Genomic DNA, 21,648 nt, shown 5'->3' on the forward strand with positions numbered 1-21,648 from the left:
GACCGTCAGAGGTAGAAAAGGAAACTGCAGTTTAACTTGTGCGAGATGAAAATAATCTCTGTAGTCGCCAAAATACAATAAAGGCATTTATTTAAGAATTAGACTTTTTATAATACAATGATGACACAAGTATAAAAAGGTAACAAAACAGTAAAATATAAACAGTATTGGGATTATTTAAAGATATGCTCCTTTGAATTTGTAATTGTCAATTTATACATATGATTGCTCATTTATAAATTGAACAGATGAGAAACTAATGAGCAGTACATAAAAATAGATTTATCTATATACACCTGTTATAAAAGAGGATTTTCATGTAGAAAACAAATACATTTTAACGTGCTGCTCGTGACCGCGAAGATATCAAATCAAATCTTCTCCGTCTCAGGACTTGTCGTTCTCATTCTCCTCCCCGTTTCCTGTCTCTGTACTCCTGCAGGAGATCAGCCACGTGTCCGTGGACATCGCCGGCTCCCTGGAGGAACAAATGAACAGCCTGAAGCAGTACGAGCAGAACATCATCAACTACAAATCCAACATCGACAAGCTGGAGGGAGACCACCAGCTCAGCCAGGAGTCCCTCATCTTCGACAACAAGCACACCAACTACACCATGGAGGTACGGTGGACTTCGCTGCAGCCGTGACGATAGGCTAAACCTCTTGTTTCTTGGTTTAAAGTGCATTTTCTCTACCTCCTATTTCCTCCACCACTGCAGCACGTGCGTGTGGGCTGGGAACAGCTGCTCACCACCATCGCCAGAACCATCAACGAGGTGGAGAACCAGATCCTGACCCGCGACGCCAAGGGCATCAGCCAGGAACAGCTCAACGAGTTCAGGGCCTCCTTCAACCACTTCGACAGGGTGAGGCGTTCACTGACATTGAAAAGGAATTTTTAACTATATGTGGCCTTTGTGTAAATTGTATTCAGTAATGGCGTGCATAATAGCAGGATACTATGTTTTTAAAAAAAAAAAAGAATAAACTCAAGATCATGGGACTTCAGTTAATGCTCGATACTCATTAAATTAATTAAATCATATTAATTATATTATTATACTATGGTTGTAGGAGCTGCATCAGGGATTTTGTCTTTTTATATCTAATCTTTTACACAATTGTGTTTTTCCTTTGCAGAAGAGAAACGGCATGATGGACCCAGACGACTTCCGTGCCTGCCTCATCTCCATGGGTTACGATCTGGTTAGTGCAACATATACATTTTCATGACATAATTGCTTTAATAGTGAGTAAAACTGGACTTGTTAAAAGTTGATGTTAGTTTAATTTTTTATAAGAAAAAAACAGTCATATTATAGTATGTCATAAAAACAATGGTATATGTTGAAAAAAAAGGATCATAAAACCTTATAGTATAGTATGTAGGAAAAAATTTAAAAATAATTCACAGTATAGTAGGTAGAAAAAAGTCCTAGTGAATTAATTATGTAAAAAAATAAGTCCTAGTATGGTATGTTGGGAAAAAAGTAAAAAAATAAATAACGGTATGGTATGTTGAAAAAAGTCATACACACAAATGTCCATTATAAAATGAACAGGAACCTGTAGTTCTCTGCTTTTTTAGTGTTGAAAAGTTTCACAATCACCTGTGGGCGTAGGTAAAACTAAACCATGCAGTATCTTATAGAATTAACAAACATTGGTCATAAACAACAAAAATTCAATAAGTTGTATTTTTTGATAATATTTCAATAGTGGTATGAGTTTTGTTTTTTTGTCCAGTGCTTTAAGAGCTTCTTTTATTGTTTGATTCAACAGTTTCATACTGCATACTACTGAGGAACGCAGTATATACTGCACCACATACTGCACCACATACTGCGTTCGTCAGTAGTATCTAGTAGGTGGTTTTCGAATACAGCGCTAGTTTAGTATGTCAAAAAAACGTCATCGTGTAACAGTATAGTAAAGTAATCCTTTTCTCTCTGATAGGGCGAGGTGGAATTTGCTCGCATCATGACCCTGGTGGACCCCAACAACACAGGCGTGGTGACCTTCCAGGCCTTTATCGACTTCATGACCCGCGAGACCGCTGAGACCGACACTGCAGAACAAGTCATGGCCTCCTTCAAGATACTGGCTTCAGACAAGGTAAGCACACACATACAGCTGTTAGCCTTTACCTAACCTCACCACTAGGCCAGACTACGCCTACGCAACCTCACCAGTACGCCCGACTACACTTCAAAACCTCACCACTACACTTATGCAACCTCACCACTAGGCCTAACTACACTTGCGCAACCTCAACCTCACCACTAGGCCTAACTACACTTGCGCAACCTCAACCTCAACACTAGGCCAGACTACACTAGCCCAACCTCACCACTAGGCCCAACCTGATGTTGCCTTACACATAAAAGAATGATCCCAGTCACTTCCACACAGCGAGGCATCTTATTAATTAAACACTGGTATCAGATCGGTACTCGGTATCGGGACTGAAAAAGTCGGAACAGTGCATCCCTATTGGTTATCAATAAAAATGTCAAGTATTTAGGTTGCAAAATTTGAATTGTGTGGAAATGCAGGTTTAGTTTCAAAATCAGCGCCAAAGTATTAATTTAGTCAGCGGTCTTTGTGCGATGGTCCAATACTAATCACACCCTGCCTCCCTCTCTCTCCTCCAGAACTACATCACGATGGACGAACTGCGCAGGGAGCTGCCGCCAGAGCAAGCCGAGTACTGCATCAGCCGCATGACCAGGTACATCGGATCCGATGGCACCACCGGCGCCCTGGACTACATCTCCTTCTCCAGCGCCCTCTACGGAGAGAGCGACTTATAAACAAAGCTGCTTCTCTTCACCTCCTCCTATCCCTTCTTCCCAGCTCCTACTATTTCTCCTATGTGGAGAGAGCGATTTAAACCCCTTCCACTGTCCTTCTATACTATCAGTTTTTCCTCTTTCAAATCTTAACTTTCTCCCCTTCCCTCTCAACATGCCCAAAAAACACTGCCCAGAGACGGGGAGAGGAGAAGGCTTTGCTCGAACCTTAGAAGCTGTGTTTGGACCGGCCCTCAGAGTGCCTTTTAAAAGCCAGGAATGTGCCGGGTATTGCACTGAATTATGTAAGCAGCATACATATACCATACCTGCCTTTAGGAGACGTTAAACAGAAGGAGGTAATGAGGGTGAGAGTCAGTTAGAATAAAGAAGAAGAGTTGAGCAAAGCCTCCTGCTCTCCCTCCTCTCTCTCAGATGACATATTTTTTTTGTAGAAGGGTAATTAAAGAAGAAAACGTGATGAAAAAAGCTGGATGGTCAGTTGGCTTGGTTGGTTGTGTATTTGTGCAGATGCATGCTATGTTGAAGTTTAGAAAACGCTGTCTTTGTGAGTCTCTGACCTCTTCCTTAAATCATACAAAAAAACGGTAGGAACATTTCAGTCAGCAGAGGAGCAAAGCAGGTCAGGTGCTATGATGTAACGAAGCCAGTCTAATACTGAAAAAACTCACTCTGTTAAAAAAAAAAAAAATACCACAGCACTGTGAAACCTGAATGTTAGCAAAGCTAAGTTAATTTAACCTGAAGATCTTAAAAAGCTCAGGAACAAGCGGAGGGAGAATGGGAGCACGTAAATATAGACGAAGAGTGGGCCATGGCTGGATGGGGACTTTAGAACGAAGACAGAAAGACCGATCCCACACACCTCTCTCCACATTTAGTTTGAATGTATTTCAGCTAAATTTAACATCTAAACATGCATTTTTTTTTTTTTTTTTAACGTCATGGAGTAGGGACACACAAAGAGAGAGAGAGAGAGAGAGAGACAACAGGGCATCAGGAAAGTTATGGACTAAATAAGAAGAATCGATACTGTATGTGGGACCATAGCAGGCCTATGTCAGTGACGAAAAGCAAATAGGGTTTTGGTCCCATTGACAGGTCGGTCATGATAAATCAGTGCGAGTCGGCTCCTCCGTATGTACGATGATATTTTAATTTCACGTGCTCCATTCTCCTCCTCAACTCATGCTGCAAAAACTCACTTTCACACAGTTACATTTTAAAAAACCTCAACTTGGAATAAAAAAGGAAAATTATATTACTAAACAGCAGTTGTGTTGTTTTTTTCTTATTACCTCCGTAAATACTACATGTGTAATAGCAGACATGAGTAACAACAAAGATATTTGGTTCACTGCTGATTGACAAATTCAGGATGTTTTTGAGCCTCCTCTCTTTTATCTCAGCTGTACAAACTAGAAAAGTGTCTGACCTTTTTGCTGAGGTCACATGTCGGGGTCAAAGCAGAGGTGGGATGGGAAGTCCAGGCCTCTCTCTTGGGCGTAGCGTGTCCAACGCTCCTCGTCCCCGCGGTGCGTCAGATACATGCAGCCCATCCGCTGCTCGAACTCCCTGAGGTCACACCACAGCTCGAAGTCCTGCAGGAGGGAGGAGGGATTTCAGTTACATTTTTCTTAATATAACATAACATTTTTGCCAGTAGAACAATATGCCTTCGTTTTGTCTGTACGCCACCCTATCGTCAAATATAAAAATGTAAAATACTAGTATAGTATGTCATGAAAAATACTTAAATGTCCAAAAAAAGTAACAGTATAATATGTCATAAAAATAACTTAAATGTCATAGTAAAAAAAAAGTAATAAAAAGTACTTTAATTTCATAGTATAGTATGTAAAAGTTATAAAAAGTAAAAGTATAGTATGTTATAAAAAGTACTGAAATGTCATAGTATAGTATGTAAAAAAAAAAGTAATAGTCCTAGTACAGTATGTCGAAAAAAGTAACAAAGTCATGGTATGTCATAAAAAGTATTTAAATGTAGTATAGCATGTCAAAATAAGTAATATAAAATCATAGTATATTATATTGACAAAAAGTCCTTAAAAAGTCATAGTATAGTTTGTCCAAAAAAGTAATAAAATGTACTTTAAATGTCATAGTATAGTATGTAAAAAAAAAAGTAATAAAAAGTAACAGTTTGTCATAAAAAATATTTAAATCGCATAGTATAGTATGTAAAAAAGTAATAGTCATATAGTATGTCAAAAAAAGTAAGAAGTCATAGTATATTATGTCCAGTTGGTGTACATTGAAATGGTCCAATATTAATACATTAGGAACATTTTAAGTATGTTCTTCTGCAATGACTTACTAAAATTTAGATATGCAACACAATCACAGAAAATTAGATAGAAAACATGTAATGGTCAGTGAAAATAACATCAAATCTAAGAAGCATACAGTATGTCTTTATCGATGGGAGGGGTTATTGCATACCGACCATGATTATTTCTATAAACTAAAGAACTCAATATTCCAATTAAGACTAAAAAAAACTAAATGTTATTTCTTCTTGACTAACATTTGTAGGATGGGTGAAAACTGTGCTGATGGACCAGCTTCTCAACAGAGCCACTTCTATAATCCTGCTCATATCAAACTAGAAACAGCTGTAACAGATTTCTCACCTGCAGCCAGGGGTGTCCCAGTGTTTTCCCCACACTGAACCTGCGTCTGACCGACACCTGCAGCAGGTTATTAATGAGACTCACAGCTGGAGATGAAAAGAGACAGAGAGGATTTACTCCAAATGGTTTAAAAGTTGTCCACTGGAGACACCCGGTGGCCAACAGGAGGAAATACATGCGATGCTGACAGGTAGTGTGGAATAAGGGGATTTATTTTAACCTTTAAGACACTTAAAAATTAAAGAAAAACTAATGTTAATGAGTTAAAATATAATATATCCAGTATATCTTTACAGTGATGAATGAATGAAACTTTAAATTTACCTGCGGTAAGTACAGTAGAGTAATTCATAACTGAACATTTAGTCATCTGTTACATAATAATGCAGTTGCCAGCAGGTAACAACATTAACTCTCCTTGATGATGCATTCAAGGACAATCTGACATTTGAATTGCGTCCATGGTCAGAAAGTGTCACAGGATAAGTTTTCATAACGAAATAGAAACCATCCTTACCCTCCAGTGAGATGGAGGCCCACGGTTGCCGTGGGTACATGAAGGCGGCGTTGGTGATCTGCTGTCGGATGTCCTCGTCCTCGTTGAAGGGGAACGTGCCGCTCAGGCTCACGTACATGATGACGCCCACGGACCACATGTCCAGAGAGCGGTTGTAGCCGCTGCTGCTGATCACCTCGGGCGCCAGGTAGGCCGGCGTGCCCACGACCGAGCGGCGGAAAGACTTCTCGCCGATGATGCGGGCGAAGCCGAAGTCGCACAGCTTCACCTTTAAACACAGAGTGGATGTTGAGACAACTGGTGCTTTAAAACACGTCGTACAAAACAATGAGAAAATCCCACCTGAGGGAACGGGTCGGCAGAGGCCAGCAGGACGTTCTCGGGTTTAAGGTCACAGTGGGCGATGTGTTTGAAATGCAGATACCGCAGAGCCTCAAGTATCTGCAACACAGAGGGCAAAAACATGAGTATGACAATGAGTAATAGTATAATATACATCATTTTAAAGCTTTATTTATGCAGAAGGTCAAAACATTCCCATTTTCATGGCTGAGGGGCGGCCTGAAAGAGTGGGGACTAAAACAACTTGCTGATTTTTGGATGAAACTTAAAATCTGACTTAAAAAAAAAAGGGCTTAAACTGGGACAAACAAGAACAAAATCTGGCTATAACTGTATATATCTTTTTGTTTGGTAAAAGATAAATAAATACATTTCAAATACTCCGGGTCTGAAAAGTGAAGCCAATGCTGAAGTGCCTTAAACTTGCATTCTTTCTAATAGCCAGCAGGGGGCGACTCCTCTGGTTGCAAAAAGAAGTCTGATTGTATAGAAGTCTATGAGAAAATGAGCTTCACTTGATTTATTACCTCAGTAAACATTGTAAACATGAGTTTATGGTCTCAATCGCTAGTTTCAGGTCTTCTTCAATACAGCATGATGTTCATTTGGTAAATGATGGTCCCATTTAGAGTCAAATCGACCATAAAGCAGGGGATGCTTTAAGGCGTGGCTACCTTGTGATTGACAGGTCGCTACCACGGTGTTGTCCAGTCTAGGAGTTACCTGGCTTAACCCTTTCACAGTGCGTTTTCAGTTCATGAAAGTTTATTGTAACATTTTGGTGGCCTAAAAATCGGTCGTTCGGTTGTGCTTAGCTCCACCCTCTCGTGTCACTTCTGGTTGCAAAAAACCAAGATGGCAACAGCCAAAATGCCGATCTCGTGGCTTCAAAACGGTCGTGGATAGATGGTCAGACACAAATTGCGAAACTCTCGCGAGATGGTGAGGGTTAGGATAGGTACGTTTTTCCCAGTTTCCGCAATTTGCGGGTTACCTTCTAGACACGACCCTTCAAAACGGCAGTCCACCAACTAATGGGTGACGTCATGGTGATTATGTCCACTTCTTATATACAGTCTATGGTTTAACCAAAGAGTAATGTTCCCTTCTCAGACTGTTTAATTTGAATAGTTTTTAGAGTCCGGAAAATCAAAAATCTGCAATATGTCAGGAAAAAACATCCGAATACAATTTTTTTTTCACCTTATTACCCATCTCATGACCCCTCAGCTTTATCTTTTGACCCTTTGTGGCGTCCTGACCTGTAGGTTGGGAACCGCTGTGTAATAAAATTAGCATAATTTAAAAAGAGCTCCAGAGTATGTAATGATGGGAAAGCGATCTTACCTGCGTGACCAGGAAGCGGGTGTTGCGTTCAGGGAGTCGGCCTCTCTCGCTGGACAGAATGATCTCCAGCATGTCTCCGTGGAGCTTCTCCATGACGACGAATACGTACTCCACCGTCTCGAACATCCCCTCCAACAGGACCACACCGAGGTGGGACAGATTCTGGGCAACATAACGTATTAGATGTTACAGAAAATAATCTCATAATGAATATAGAGAGCTAAATCATGAATCAGTACCTGCAGGATGGCCACTTCGTTCCTCAGCTGTCGCTCTTGTTTGTTGGGGAAGCGCGTCTTGTCGATGACTTTGATGGCGACTGGCCGACCCGACTTCCTGTGAGTACCTGAGGAATGACAAATAAGTCACTTATATAACTTTAGTCTCTCTCTCTCATCTGTAGATATACAGTAAATGGCTCATTCTAAGCTAACGAAAACAAGATTCTTCATTTCAGGTGATTACACACTGAAGAAAACATACTTATTAATATTATATTACATTTCTGCCAATAGATCCCACTAAATGCTACACACTGTACCTTTAATTTCCTGGAAAAATTCCTAAAAAGTATCCTGCAATTAGTGTAATTAGAGACAGTGGTCAATTAGCACACATCTAATTAATTAATTCCAATGAATTGCCTCCTTAAGTCTTTTATTCAACACACATAAGCCCAAAAATGTGACTGAATGAATTATGAACAGTTATGTAACTAAGTAAGTTTACAGCAATAATAATGTGATGTAAACAGTAATGCATCATTCATTATAATCCAATAATATAATATCTATTATTCTGACCTGGGCCATTCTGCATAATAGTAAGTACTGTTAATAGTATATTTTTATTCTAATACTTTTGTACTTTTATTCAAGTAATATTTTGAATGCAGGACTTGTATTTGTAACAGAGTATTTTTACACTGTGGTATTATTACTTTTACTTAAGTAAAAGACCTGAGTACTGATTATGAACATATATGAAGAATGACGATAATAAATCAAGAATAAATGATTGTTTACGGGGTTTAAAATGAGTCTTTCAAGGAAATTCTTCTAGAAATCAACAACTGCTAACAAAATAATAAATAAAATAATAATTAATTTAATTAAATAACTAAAACTTTTTCTAAATTATTAGTAAATTAGGGAGCAATAAAGTAAAGCGTTGACATTTTCATCTTTGCCTCGACTGCAAACCTCCCAAGAATATTAAAAAAACATTCTTATGCTAAATATCTAACCATTATATAGTAATAATTTAACAATGTGCTCACCTTTGTAGACCACTCCAAACTGTCCTGAGCCCAGCACCTCGTCTGTGGAGATCTGATACACCGTGCTGATGTCCTGAAACACACATCAACACACACTTTAACACTGCGGTAGGAAGAACAAGTTCACTGTGATTCATTATAAATCCGACAGTATGGAGTTGATGCTTACCGAGCTGTCTCTGCGTGAATCTTCATCTGTAATCAGAACAGATTCATTCACACAGAAACGAGATGATGTTAATAAGCAGTTATTGTCTAACATCTCTGATTCATGCTTGTTTGGAAGTTGTCTATTAATAAGCATATTTGTTGTATAACCCTGATATGTTCCAACGCCCACATTGAGCTCATCACACTTGGGTTACATAAACTCTGCATGTTTTCCTTTACATCCAATAATAATCCACTCACCGTGGTGCTCCTCGCCGTGTCCTCTGCTGCTCTGCACCGGCATCAGAGCCTGGCGGATGGCGCTCTCCCAGGCCGGCCCGTTCTCTCCGGCCACCACGAAGTACACCAGGGAGGCTGTCACCACCTCCAAGGAGTGGGCGCTGTTGCCTGGCAACGAGGGCACGGAGAGGTGGGCGGGGCCTCGGACCTGCAGCACCTCAGACAGACTGATCTCCTGCAGGAGAAACCAGAGAGATGTTCAGAAATAAAATACACGATGATCTGCGTTTATTTTAAACATTGTTCTTAGTGTCCGTTATGCTCACCCTGGTCTCTGTAAACTTTATGTTCATAGTTATTATATGATATTTATGTGATAAAACTGAAGATCATACTAAATGAAATCACAGTGTATCACAGAAGTGTTTGTTGGTCACGAGTTGTACCTTGTAGTACTTGGTGCTGCTCTCGTTCTGGTACAGAGTGATGCTCTTCCAGTCCAAGATCCAGTAATGACGCTTCCTCTGGGAGAACACACCACAGAAATTAAAGTTATATCAAGTTTATCTTATTTTATTCATCTGCAGTTCCTTTCGGTATGTCCCAATCACACCAATACATTTAAGAGTCATCTCTTATACAATATACACACTGAGTTTTCTGTTCCACATTGGCTTCACTTTTCAGACCCCGGAGGTTGCCACCTGTAAAAAGCAAGTATGTGTGTCTTCACCAGTGTGTCAGTGCTGGTGTGATGCAGCAGCCATCCCTCTCTCAGGACTCCACCTGGTCTCCTCTTCGAGTGATGCACCGACTGGACGAGCCTCATCAGAGGGATGTTGCTGCTGAAACACGGACTGATGGAGGGATGGAAGACAAAAAACAGACGAGAAACAGGTTTATTTAGGGATAAAAACTGAATTAAAGTCCCTTTCCGTTGCACTGACGGAGCAGTTGTCTCCTGTAGTATCTTCTAACTGCCTCTCGGTGACAGTAGCGCCCAAAGTTCACAGACTACAACCAAGTTTGTCATGCAGATGAATCCAGTGATGGAAAACAGGAAAGATGAGTGTTTTAGTGTGTATGAGTCAGATTCAACCGTCTGACATCATCAGGACATCGCCTGGTGCCAACAGGACACCGGAGTCACCTTTAAAAGGGGATGACATCATCAGAATAAATTAACAACCCTCTGACCTCATCTGCTCTCGCGGTAGCTCGTCCTCCTTGGCCTCAGTCATCGAGTCTCCGTCGGTGGACATCTCATCATCGTCAGAGGTTTCTAGTGTTGTCGTGCTGATGAGCACTGAGTCATTGTCCCCTGGGTCCGGTGGGCAGCTGTGACCCACTGCTGGGGATTCTGGGAAAGTGACATCATGTTCATTGTTAGGGCTATTGTTCTAGATGCAGAGGTACATTTTACTTCTTATAATTACAGTGACTAAAACAGCTTTTATCATTGCCCCAGTACGGCCTTTCCTATCCTAGAAAGATGCTGAAAACTGCTATTTGGTGTTATTTTTATTATTATTATTATTATTATCATTATTTTTGTATTAATAGTGTTGTTAATAATAATAATAATAATGTATTATTTCTATGTTTACCGCCATGTGAGGCTGCACAGAGGTTGCTAAAGTCAGTAACTAACATGCTGATGTTTAGCAGGTACAGTATAACCATATTACAACTAAACCCTGAATCATCATATCACTAATGATCATCACTGCTGATACGAACATGATGTTTCTGGGAATCTAAAATGAGTCCTGAATCTATCAGATCCTGTTGAGCTGGAGGCTGAATCAGCTCTGAGTCATCGCGGGGTTTATGGGAACATCAGAGCAGCGGGGGCCTTTTCAAAGAGCCAAGATCTAACAGGAAGTTACAGGGACAGAATACTGAACAGAAACCAGACCTCCAGAGACCGGTTGCCTACCTTCCCCGTTGATGCCTCTCCTCTCTCCTGGACAGTCTCTGGGGACGAGCAGCTCACAGCGCCGATGGCAGTTAAACCTGCAGTCTGAGAGGAAAGAGACGAGAGGTGGCAGGTTGAAACACAGAGAAACTCACTCAGTCACATCATGAGGGTTTATAAATAGAGCCATTAATTGACTTATAAATGTGATTTAAAGATTCATTTTCATTTCAGACTGAGCTCTGAGACACACACAAGCATCCAGGGAAATTAGAATAAATTGAAGTGTTATTTTTATTATCATTTTTAAAAAAACTGTAACAAAGATAAGCTCTCCATAGGACGAAGTTCCTGACCAAAAAGTGCAAAACCTTCAACTCAAACACCATCTAACACTGTTTTTTTGTTTGCATTTTCAATTTTATTTATCATTGTTGTAGGTCTAAAGGTACGACGGTACAACGGAGTATTAGGGCCACATTGACAAAAAAGAAAAAATCTGAGATTTCGAGAATAACGTCATAATATTACGAAAATAAAGTCATAATATTACGTGAATAAAGTCATAGTATTATGAGAATAAAGTCATAATATTACGTGAATAAAGTCATAATATTATGAGAATAAAGTCATAATATTACAAAAATAAAGTCATAATATTACGTGAATAAAGTCATAATATTATGAGAATAAAGTCATAATATTACGTGAATAAAGTCATAATATTACGTGAATAAAGTCATAATATTACAAAAATAAAGTCATAATATTATGAGAATAAAGTCATAATATTACGTGAATAAAGTCATAATATTACGTGAATAAAGTCATAGGTTTACGAGAAAAAAAGTCGTAGTATTATGAGAATAAAGTCATAATATAAAGTAGTAATTTTACGAGTTATTTTCTTTTTTTCTCGTAATATTACAACTTTTTTTTCTCATAAACTTTATTCTGTAAATCTCAGATTATTTTTTCCCTCAATGTGGCCCTAATTCTCCGTAGTGCATTCTCTCTTGGGCCCTCACTGCATTAGACTTATATACTATAAACTGTGTTACCTTCATCACAATACTCAAATGTTTTGCGGCTCCAGACAGATTTTTTTAAATTATTTTTGCCTAAAATGTCTCTTTTGATAGTAAAGGTTGCTGACCCCTGATCTAACCCGACCAGCAGAAAGCCCTCCATCCCTCTCACCTGAGCACTGCAGCCCCTGTCTGAAGAGCCCTTTGAGCAGCCGGTGGCAGTACTGGCACACGGTGGGTTTGGTGTAGCTGTGGATGTGGAAGGTGTGAGGCACCTGAGCCCTGCTCTCGTCGCCGTACCCGATTCCCAGCCAGACCGGGGCCTCCGCCCAGGACGGAGGCCTGGACGAGGGCTTGGACATGCTGATCTGGTGAAGGACGGATGGCGAGAGTCGTCAGTGGCACAGATCATCTTATATTACTTGAAAGTATACGTACATATGTGATTAGTGGGTCATTTTAGGCCCTTAAAAAACAGGTTCAAGTGACTCGGTACAGCTTTTTTTTTTTATGTTGTTACCTCTTCCAGACTGCCTCCTGCCGGATTGGACAGGGAGTGTGTGCGTGGTCGTCTGGGAGGAAACAGGGAGAGGCTGGCGCTGACCTGACGCCGCGCTCGACTACAGTCATTGGGTAACTGGAAAGCACAACGTTTATGAAAGTCTAATCCACAACCTGAAGACGGGGAGAGGTGGAGGAGGAGACTGGAGTTGTAGTTATATCCATGATACTGAAAATGTGACATTAGATGCTGGCAAATAAAACAACAAATATACTTTTTACACAACATTTACTGGCGAGTGAGTGAGTGAGTGGCTTTACCGTCACATTTCAATCCCTGTCGAACGAGGCCCCACAGCATCTCTCCACAGTGGTGGCAGAACGTGGGAGTCCGGTACGACTGGACCACCAGGGTGTGTGGGCGGATCCTCATCTCAGTCACTGACGCTGATCCTGAGTCAGTTTAAAATAAAGATATGTCGTAGAAAGGTTCACATCTGTCCTTCGCTGGTGGATTCAACAATAAAAACATCTGCATTGACACAGTTGGTTTACAACCTCATCTGTTTGTTTTCTGGTCCTAAATCAACTTTTACATATTTGAACATGTTTTGAGCATCCTTGTTGTTGTTTTGTTTTTTTAAATGAATTGTTTGCAAGGGCTTTAGGAATATACAATATATATATATATATATATTTTTTTAAATGCAACCTCTGATTACAACACACACAGAGGGAGAGTGACTTCATTCTCTGCTCAGGTAGACATTACAAATAGTAATGCTATATTAATGCTCTAGATAATGTATAGAGAACTTTACCTTTGTTTATTGAACATTTTGTCTCTTTTTTGGCAAATTAATTGCACTCAAATTACGAGTGTAGGATGTTGAGAGACAGTTTGTAACCATAACTGTACAAAAGCGTGGTTTAAGAGGCGCTGGATTATTTACACGATGTGTATTATTAACATTATATCACGGTTATCGTCTATACTGGTATATCTCGACACCCCTAATTCACATTGTGTCAAAAATATGTACAGTTTCTATTCTGCAGTGATCAAACTACTTCCTGCCATTTCATTTTTTATTTTTTTTTAAATGGCAGTGCAACATGTTCTTTGGAGAGTGTTGCTTTTCCTGTGGTCTTTATGGGATTTATTTTTGCAGTATATTTGTATTTCACAGCCAAGAACTCAGTAGAATAGTATGTAAGGAGGGTGACCTGCCAGAGTGAGCTTCACGGTAGCATTTAGTAGCTTTGTAATGCTTGTTGGCGTGACGACATACTGAATCTGGACCTCACAGATAACTTGACGGCCTGTGTGGAAATGGTAACAGACCGAGGGAGCAAAGCAATGCCAGCAAGAAATACTGGAAACTAAAATAAATATAATCAGAGGCATTCAAGCACATGGCCTTTAATTTGTAAAATTGTCTCCTTAAAGTATTTATGATGAGTTTCCCTCCAAAATAAGACTTCCATTCCTCTTAAATAGCTGCTGTAGCAACATGATGCCTAGCATTAAAATCCAGATCTGATACTTTTTATGTTATCTTACAAAACATCTTTGAATCTGACAAGAATAAATAACCGAAAGATCATTAGAATTTGAGCCTCGCGCTCTGAGCTGCCGACTGACCTGCGACGATGACCTCGATGAGGTCTCCATCCTGCAGGGAGTCGCAGTCCGTCAGGCGGTGCAGCAGCTGCTCCGAGGCGGCCTGATGTCTGAACAGCAGAATCTTCTCTCCGACGCCGACCACGCTGCAGTCTGGAGCCTGAACACACACAGTCACAGGTTGAGTCTGAAGCCAAGAAACAACTAAAGCTTCTTACATAGACCTCCATATGTTAGTACAGAAAATATATATACAGCTCTTCATCACTTTTTCCACCAAATCTCAAACAAACATAAAAAATGTTATATAATACTGAGTAACATTTCCATGTCGGCTTTATCAATTTGATACTTCATTATTTGCAAACCTGGTGCAGGGAATGAGACATACATAAGAGTCTAACCTGCCGTTTCAAGTGTTTGTATGCTTCAGAGGATCAAAAACATGGGTGTAAATATGTGTTATTGGGTTGTTAATTTCATTGTCGATTAATCTGTGATTATTTTCTCCATTAATCGATTAGTTGTTTGGTCTATAAGATGTCAGAAAATGGTGAAAAATGTCGATCAGTGTTTCCTAAAGCCCAAGGTGACATCCTCAAATGTCTTGTTTTGTCCACAACTCAAAAATATTCAGTCTACTGTCAAAGAGGAGTGAAGAAACCAGAAAATATTCACATTTAAGAAGCTGGAATCAGAAAATTTAGACTCTTCTTAAAAAAACACTCACAGATAATTGTTGACAACTAATTGATTAATCATTTAATCTCTAATGTGTAACTGCTGAGAAGTTCAACATTTAGAGTGGCAGAAACAGAAAGAGATTATTATTATCGAACAATCTTTTCACCATCACAAACCATGACCTAGTAAAAGAAGTCAGTCTCATGCGCTCAGTAGATACAGTAAGAGATCAAAGATGATACAAAAACCGCACCGCAATGTGCAGCACGGCTGAGAAATGGTTCTCAAGATAATGTAAGTGATGTAAGTTGTGCTTCAGCGTTCAGCGTTAGCGAGGAGGAATGGAGGAACAGAGAGAAAAAGAATCAACCAGCAACATCATCAGCTAAATCTTGTAGTGATTTTAAAATTACATTCTTACTATACTTTTAATTCTACCTGGACAAATAAGATAAAGCCACAAATCACACACAGAGACCGAGGAAGAGTTTCTTTCCACAGGCTATCAGAGCCTTGAAGGATAATCTACTCAAGGGATTTACCTATCACCTATGTGTCAGCGATAATGTACAGCGAGCCTCCGCTTCACGTCGGGGTCCTGCATCGCCCTGTCGGGGTTTATTTCACAACAATGACCCGCTAGCTGTACATTATCCCGCTTATTAAACGGCTACTTACTTAAGAAATATCATACAAAACAAACTACAGCTCAATATTTACCACAAAGTTACATTAATCTCTATAAAAAACAAACGATTCCTAACAGTATTTGTGTCCACTTCTCCTATGATCAACATATTTACCTTAAAAAAAGTGGTAATATCTGGTGATTTTTATGTTTAAACATGAACTGAAGGACTCTGAATCCCCTAGATAGAGCCAGAAGATTACACTAACATTTGGTATCAAATTATATAAAAGTATTGTTGTGAAATCATACAATTTTCTCCCAGCAGTGACACATAATGTATATCCAGTACGTGTCACGCTCATGCAGTCAGGCTTGTGTACAGTGAACGCACTAAAACCGTGCAATAAGGCCGTGCTGACCTGCTGCCTGGAAACTAAAGAAAAGATCAAAGATGAAAGGAGCGCTGGTATGAGCGATGCCGACTGTGTGTGTTTGTGTGTGTGAGTAAGACAGGAGGGGGTTGTGGTTGGAAAGTTTGCTGCTCTCGTCGACCACAGAGTCGCTGTAACCAAGGCAGCCTGAAGACCAGCTGAGACCGACACCTGCACTTCATCTACATCTTTATTTAACCTCAAGTATAGTTTCGATGCACCGTTAACCTCTCTTAAACTCTCACAGAAGACTCAGCTTTTTTTATTTTTAGAAATATACCATACGGTTTAAAAATGTGAAATGGAGGGTTTGAATACATTTTTATTGGGTCAATGTAACACAGCTGTGGAACTCCCTTCCGGAGGAACTCAGGCTAGTAAACTCGGTTTCTTCTTTTAAATCACGCCTCAAAACCTACCTTTACAGGAAGGCCTTTTTATAGCAATCCCTTGTTTTTAAATTTCATTATTGTTGACTTTTTGTACACAAGTTTTATGTTCCAACATCTTATTTTGGCCTATGTTTTTATTCTGTATTGTTTTTATCTTGATGTTTGCACTATTTTAACTTATGTAAAGCACTTTGTAACTATGTTTGGAAAGGTGCTTTACAAAACAATTTATTATTATTATCATTACTTCTTATATATTTCATTTATGTCTATATTTTAGCCCTGTAATTTAACTGTATTCAATTAAATGCATTGTTGAAGGGAACCCGAGATCCAACATTTTCATTGCCAACGACTGTTTTGTTATAATTGTGCGTATGATGATAATTAATAAATTTGAAACAATAGCTTAAAAGGTTTTAAAACTCACACTTGACCTGTTTTAAAACGCGGGTTAAAATCAGATGTGTTAGTAAATGGGATACACTAGAGCTAAAACCACCACGACATCCTTCAAACACAGCATCAGTCAACGCAGAAGCAACACGTCACATAGTAGCCTACATAATCCTCCTTCATGCATAAGGTGACCTTTCAGAGTCCACTTCCTGACTGCTCTGAGAGTCTCGACACGTCAACTGAATATTTTCCAAGTGGGACTGTGTTAAGGGTTAGAGACCATTTTCAGTCACAGATGTGCAATAGAAGCACCAGCTAGTAAACAGGTTTTATTACTAATAATGCTTTTTTTAGCATGCAAATCTCCACTGGAGCAGCTATGGGTTGAGTGCCATTCCCCAAGAACATCCCATCATTATCATTACATCTTTCAGTCTGATTTTATCTGCAGATCTGGGATTTGAACCAGACATATTCTGGTCACACTAGGCCTGGGCGATAAGGACAAAGTCTCCGAAATATCCTGAATTTCAGGCTCCAAAAACACTGGATCCTACAGTTCCCATAATGCAACTCAATAGCATCTTTCATAAGTATTTTCGGTGAAATGTCCCTTTAAAAAGCTGCAGTGTGTAGGATCTGGCGGCATCTAGTGAGTGAGGTTGCAGATTGCAACCAACTGAAACTTCTCCCGTGTGCCAAGCGTGTAGGAGAACTACGGTGGCCGACGCAAAAACGTGAAAGCGTCCGGCTCCATGAAGAGGACCCGCTCCATATGTAGATACAAACGGCTCATTCTAAGGTAATGAAAACACAAGGATTTGTATTTTAAGGTGATTATACACTAAAGAAAAAGTACTTAATATCATATTCGTTCCTGCTAATAGATCCCCCTAAATGTTACACACTGGTCTTTAAAAGCTCCTCTGCTTATTTCTGATCTACTGCGTAACTCCCTCAAAATGCTTCAGGACCACCAGTGTGAGGATTACCTTGCGCTCTATGATCTCTGCAGCCAGCCTCTTGGCATGGCGATAGCTCAGGTTGCTAGCGGGGACTCGAACCACCTCCCTGAACAGGCCGAGCTGGAACTGGATCAGAGCCGGCGCCGTGAGACTGGTGGGACTGGAGGGAGTCACTGCGAACATGGAGAAAGATCCTGTGGCAACATGGGATTAGTTTACGGATTATTACAGGAATAAAGAAATGTGAAGTACAGATTTTAGAGTTTTTGATAAAAATAGACAAAAAACTACTGAGGTTCAATGTAGAAAAAGTTGATATTCTTTTCTAAATCAACTCCTGGTGTCTCAAAACAAAGCATATTATAGGCTATACTGTTCATTTGATTAGATATTTGCTAAAAAAAAAAAAAAAAAGCTGTTGAGGTAATAATTTGTATTTTTTTAGCAACAGATGAACTTTCAGGAGGTAAAATTATTCCAAGATTTTGATAAGATTCAATCTCAAACTGTGTTATGGTCATTATCTATTATTATTACATATTAGCAGTTGTCTACCAACTTCTGTACCAGTTTTTATTAAGTAGCAAATACCCTATTGTCTCTAAAAACTGATGTTAAACACCGATTGGTGGAGAAAATATTACACAACACAAATGAATATACAGTATTATGATCAAAATATTAAGCTACATAAAGAGTCACATCTGAACATTTGTTTTTGTTTCCTCTTACCATAATAAAAACTCTGATATTACAACTCAAGATACTGAACATAAGTAACCTTACTTTCTAATCCTGGTTCATTCAAGCTCCGATCTTGCACCTCAACAATGGCAGGACTGCATCTCAATGATCGTGACAGCTGATCATCGCGCTGCAGATTCTCAACATGCACTCTGGTGGGTCTGGTTTCCTCTTTGCGGGGCTCGGCTGTCGATGAGACAGGAAGTTACAGAGAAAAGCTGTGATGGTGCAGCGTACGGTTAACACCCCTTGGCCTTATTGTAGCTGTGAAAACTCACACATACTTTGAAATGGTCAAAATCGTGTTCTGACAGCAGGGATGAAAACGTACGAGACACAGAGTCAGTTTGAAAAGTGGAGTTTGTATTTATTGAACCTTTGATAAAATACACATGGAGGTTGGCCCCTTCACAATAAGATCCTTCAAATCATCAGCAATATAGGAGCTGGAATTAAGAGTTCCCACAACATTTATCATCCATCTCCTTAAATAGTTAGACATCTGATTCATCTTTGACGCGTTGGATCAAAATAGTCCTGCAACAGAAGCAGTTTTATTTCCTTCTCAGCTGTTTTATTGAGCAATATAAGTGTATTTATGTTCATATATTCATGGAGTTTGTGAGTCAGAGATTCCAGAAATTTCCAGTGGACACTGAACCAGCCGAGAGTTGAATAAGTGACGGATTAATACAGTAAAGGATTGCTTAGTATTACAGTATGGTGTGTGGAGGAGCTCACAGTCAGGAAAGAGACCTTAAACTACAAATTAGTGTTGCACTAACTTTTGTACACAGCTACGTGGTGTCGAGATTGTGTGTGCGATTAAAGGACTTCCCATCGTTCTTATGTGAACACAGTTAACATACATATAAAGGTAGTATACGGATAATTCTGTACATTATTTGCTGCGAACGACACTTAAAGCACTTTTCCTCCCGCAACATGTCTTTTTCAACACTTACTTTAATCCTTCATTACGATACGAAACCATTCAGCACAATCAAAAAGCTGATAGAGTAATTAGCACTTTTTTTAGACTCGGCAATGTGAGGTGATTTCAAGAAGGGCGACTTCAGGTTATTTAGGCATATGGCGATGGTGTGCATGCACCGTCGTTGACAAAATGCCTTCACAACAAACTTGCGTCTTTCTCCTCTTTGAAATCAAACTCAGGTTGTCAAGAATTAACCTTTTTGGGCTTTAATGTATTGGAAAATGTAAGAGTAAAGTGGAGGAAAACTTACAAAGAAAGCAAAAAAAGCAAAAAAAGCAAATTCCTTGACAATCAAACACAACTTGCCGAGCCTGATTTCGACTTCCCATAATAAGACGTGTACATTCTGTGGACAGTTCTATTGGTATTGGTCTTATTTTGGTGGAGTTCGCAAACAGCACAACAACAACAACAAAAATCCAGTGTAAATGCCACCAGACCCCGAAAATCGACATGAAATTGAACATTCAAATATTCAGTACCTTCAACATAAAAGCTCAGATCGAAAAACAGGAAACACATCAAGAAAATTCACTGAGGACGGACGGCAAAACAGTCTGCGAGTGTTTGATTACGACTGATGAAGTCCGTCCCGGTCAGCATTAAAACAACGTCACACTGAGGATTGTTTCGTACAAAATGATACATATTCAGCAACAGTCAATGAGGGAAAAACAAATCCACAAGAGGAATTAATGAAAGTAAACATATTGTATCAGCTTTGATAAGATATTCTTAAATGAGGGTTGATTATGCCTTGAATATCCTGGTTTAATGATTGTAAACAAATTATACTTAAATATCTCTTTCACAGCATTTTCCTTCAATAACATTCAGACTTATGGCTGTAAGCCTGGAAATCTCTAAGTGAGGAAAAAGGTACCTGAAAGTAATGATTACAACTTCCTGTTGTGCCACTACATACCGTAGGTAGTATTTAGGAGGGTTTAAGAGAAATGATTGAGGTTTATTTGTAAATTTCAAATGAACTTCCTGGCCCCTTTTTCATTTGTGTTTCTCGATCTATTGTGGCGCCAAGAAAACTCATTTGAACAATGTTTTTTTTTTGTTGTAAGTTTGACCAGTAGAGGACTAGAAATGTCACGAGAACCAAAACTTTGGTTCCAAGTTGATGCCAAAATTCTGAAAACGTCATGGTGCTCATTTTTCTACAGTACCGAGGATTAGGGCTCGAGAATAACGTCATCTAGTTGTCCCAGGGACGATAGAAAGTTTCCCTGATAATGCTACATTGTGAACAACACATCTTTGTTGAAATTGGCAGGAGGAGAGCGAGTTAACGTTAGCTGTTCGCTGCTAACGTTACTAGAAGGAGTGTAATGTTAGGTGTTAATGTTACTAGAAGGAGTAACGTTAGCTGTTAATGTGACTAGAAGGAGTAACGTTAGCTGTTAATGTTACTAAAAGGAGAGTAACGTTAGCTGTTAGCAGCCAGTAGGCAGCACAGTTCTGCTTAGCTAAATAACGGAGCTAACAGCTAACGCACAGAGGTTGCATTGAGTTACATTATGTTGTGTGTAAGCTCTATTCAGTAAAATGAGTATTGGGAGAAGGTAAATTATAAGGTTAGCTTCAAATTGGATATCGAGAATCACGGATATTTCACTGGTATTGATATGGACTACTACATTTCTGGTATAGTGACATCCCTATAGAGGACGTGGTGGAAACATACAGTATTGTCACGCTCAAAGTGCATTATAACAGTTTAGGCTGTTCCGAATGTCAGCAGATTTCCGTGATGAGGTACTAAATTTATCAGCATTTTCGGTCTTTTTAATCGACGCGATGAACTAAGTGCCCGTTTCTTTATTTTCTTTCATTGTTCCGTCTTTCACTTCCTCTCTTCCCTTTCCTTCTTTTCCAGTCTTCCCCCCTCAGATAAGTAGTATTTTCTCCAACTGAGACCCAATAAAGTGTAAACAAAAAAGAAAACAAAAAAAGTGCACTATATACAAAGAATGAAATA

The 21,648-nt window shown here is 39.5% G+C and overlaps 2 protein-coding genes and 1 long non-coding RNA gene across 4 annotated transcripts in view; 2 read left to right on the forward strand and 1 right to left on the reverse strand.

Annotated features, from left to right (window-relative positions):
* actn3b (actinin alpha 3b) overlaps positions 1 to 3,795 on the forward strand; it is a 39,466-nt gene extending 35,671 nt beyond the window's left edge. Inside the window, exons 17-21 of the mRNA XM_074624460.1 lie at positions 443 to 622; positions 722 to 868; positions 1,143 to 1,208; positions 1,959 to 2,117; positions 2,657 to 3,795. Coding sequence (XP_074480561.1) covers positions 443 to 622; positions 722 to 868; positions 1,143 to 1,208; positions 1,959 to 2,117; positions 2,657 to 2,815 — 711 coding nt within the window. The 3' untranslated portion in view covers positions 2,816 to 3,795. The remainder of the gene's footprint in view (positions 1 to 442; positions 623 to 721; positions 869 to 1,142; positions 1,209 to 1,958; positions 2,118 to 2,656) is intronic.
* On the reverse strand, positions 74 to 18,858 carry prkd4 (protein kinase D4). 2 transcript variants are annotated; one of them, XM_074624462.1, is made up of 20 exons: positions 18,704 to 18,858; positions 17,945 to 18,111; positions 14,437 to 14,575; positions 13,113 to 13,244; positions 12,811 to 12,965; positions 12,463 to 12,658; positions 11,284 to 11,367; positions 10,542 to 10,704; positions 10,078 to 10,201; positions 9,791 to 9,868; positions 9,366 to 9,579; positions 9,124 to 9,149; positions 8,955 to 9,027; positions 7,915 to 8,021; positions 7,676 to 7,837; positions 6,329 to 6,427; positions 5,987 to 6,254; positions 5,470 to 5,555; positions 4,251 to 4,416; positions 74 to 478 (listed from the first exon to the last, which is right to left on the reverse strand). In XM_074624462.1, the coding sequence occupies exons 2-19, from the start codon at positions 18,098 to 18,100 to the stop codon at positions 4,264 to 4,266; spliced, it is 2,415 nt and encodes an 804-aa protein (XP_074480563.1). In that variant the 5' UTR covers positions 18,101 to 18,111; positions 18,704 to 18,858; the 3' UTR covers positions 74 to 478; positions 4,251 to 4,263. The 2 variants fall into 2 exon arrangements, with proteins under 2 accessions (XP_074480563.1, XP_074480562.1); XM_074624461.1 differs by having other exon boundaries at positions 17,945 to 18,090; positions 18,704 to 18,836.
* A 2,013-nt stretch (positions 18,859 to 20,871) lies between these two features.
* LOC141761159 (uncharacterized) lies at positions 20,872 to 21,090 on the forward strand. Its single transcript, XR_012592538.1, has 2 exons — positions 20,872 to 21,000; positions 21,056 to 21,090. It is a non-coding gene; the product is annotated as an uncharacterized LOC141761159 (long non-coding RNA).
* The last annotated feature ends 558 nt before the right edge of the window (positions 21,091 to 21,648 follow it).

The sequence above is a fragment of the Sebastes fasciatus genome, chromosome 22 (assembly GCF_043250625.1).
Source record: "Sebastes fasciatus isolate fSebFas1 chromosome 22, fSebFas1.pri, whole genome shotgun sequence".
Taxonomy (NCBI): Eukaryota; Metazoa; Chordata; class Actinopteri; order Perciformes; family Sebastidae; genus Sebastes; species Sebastes fasciatus.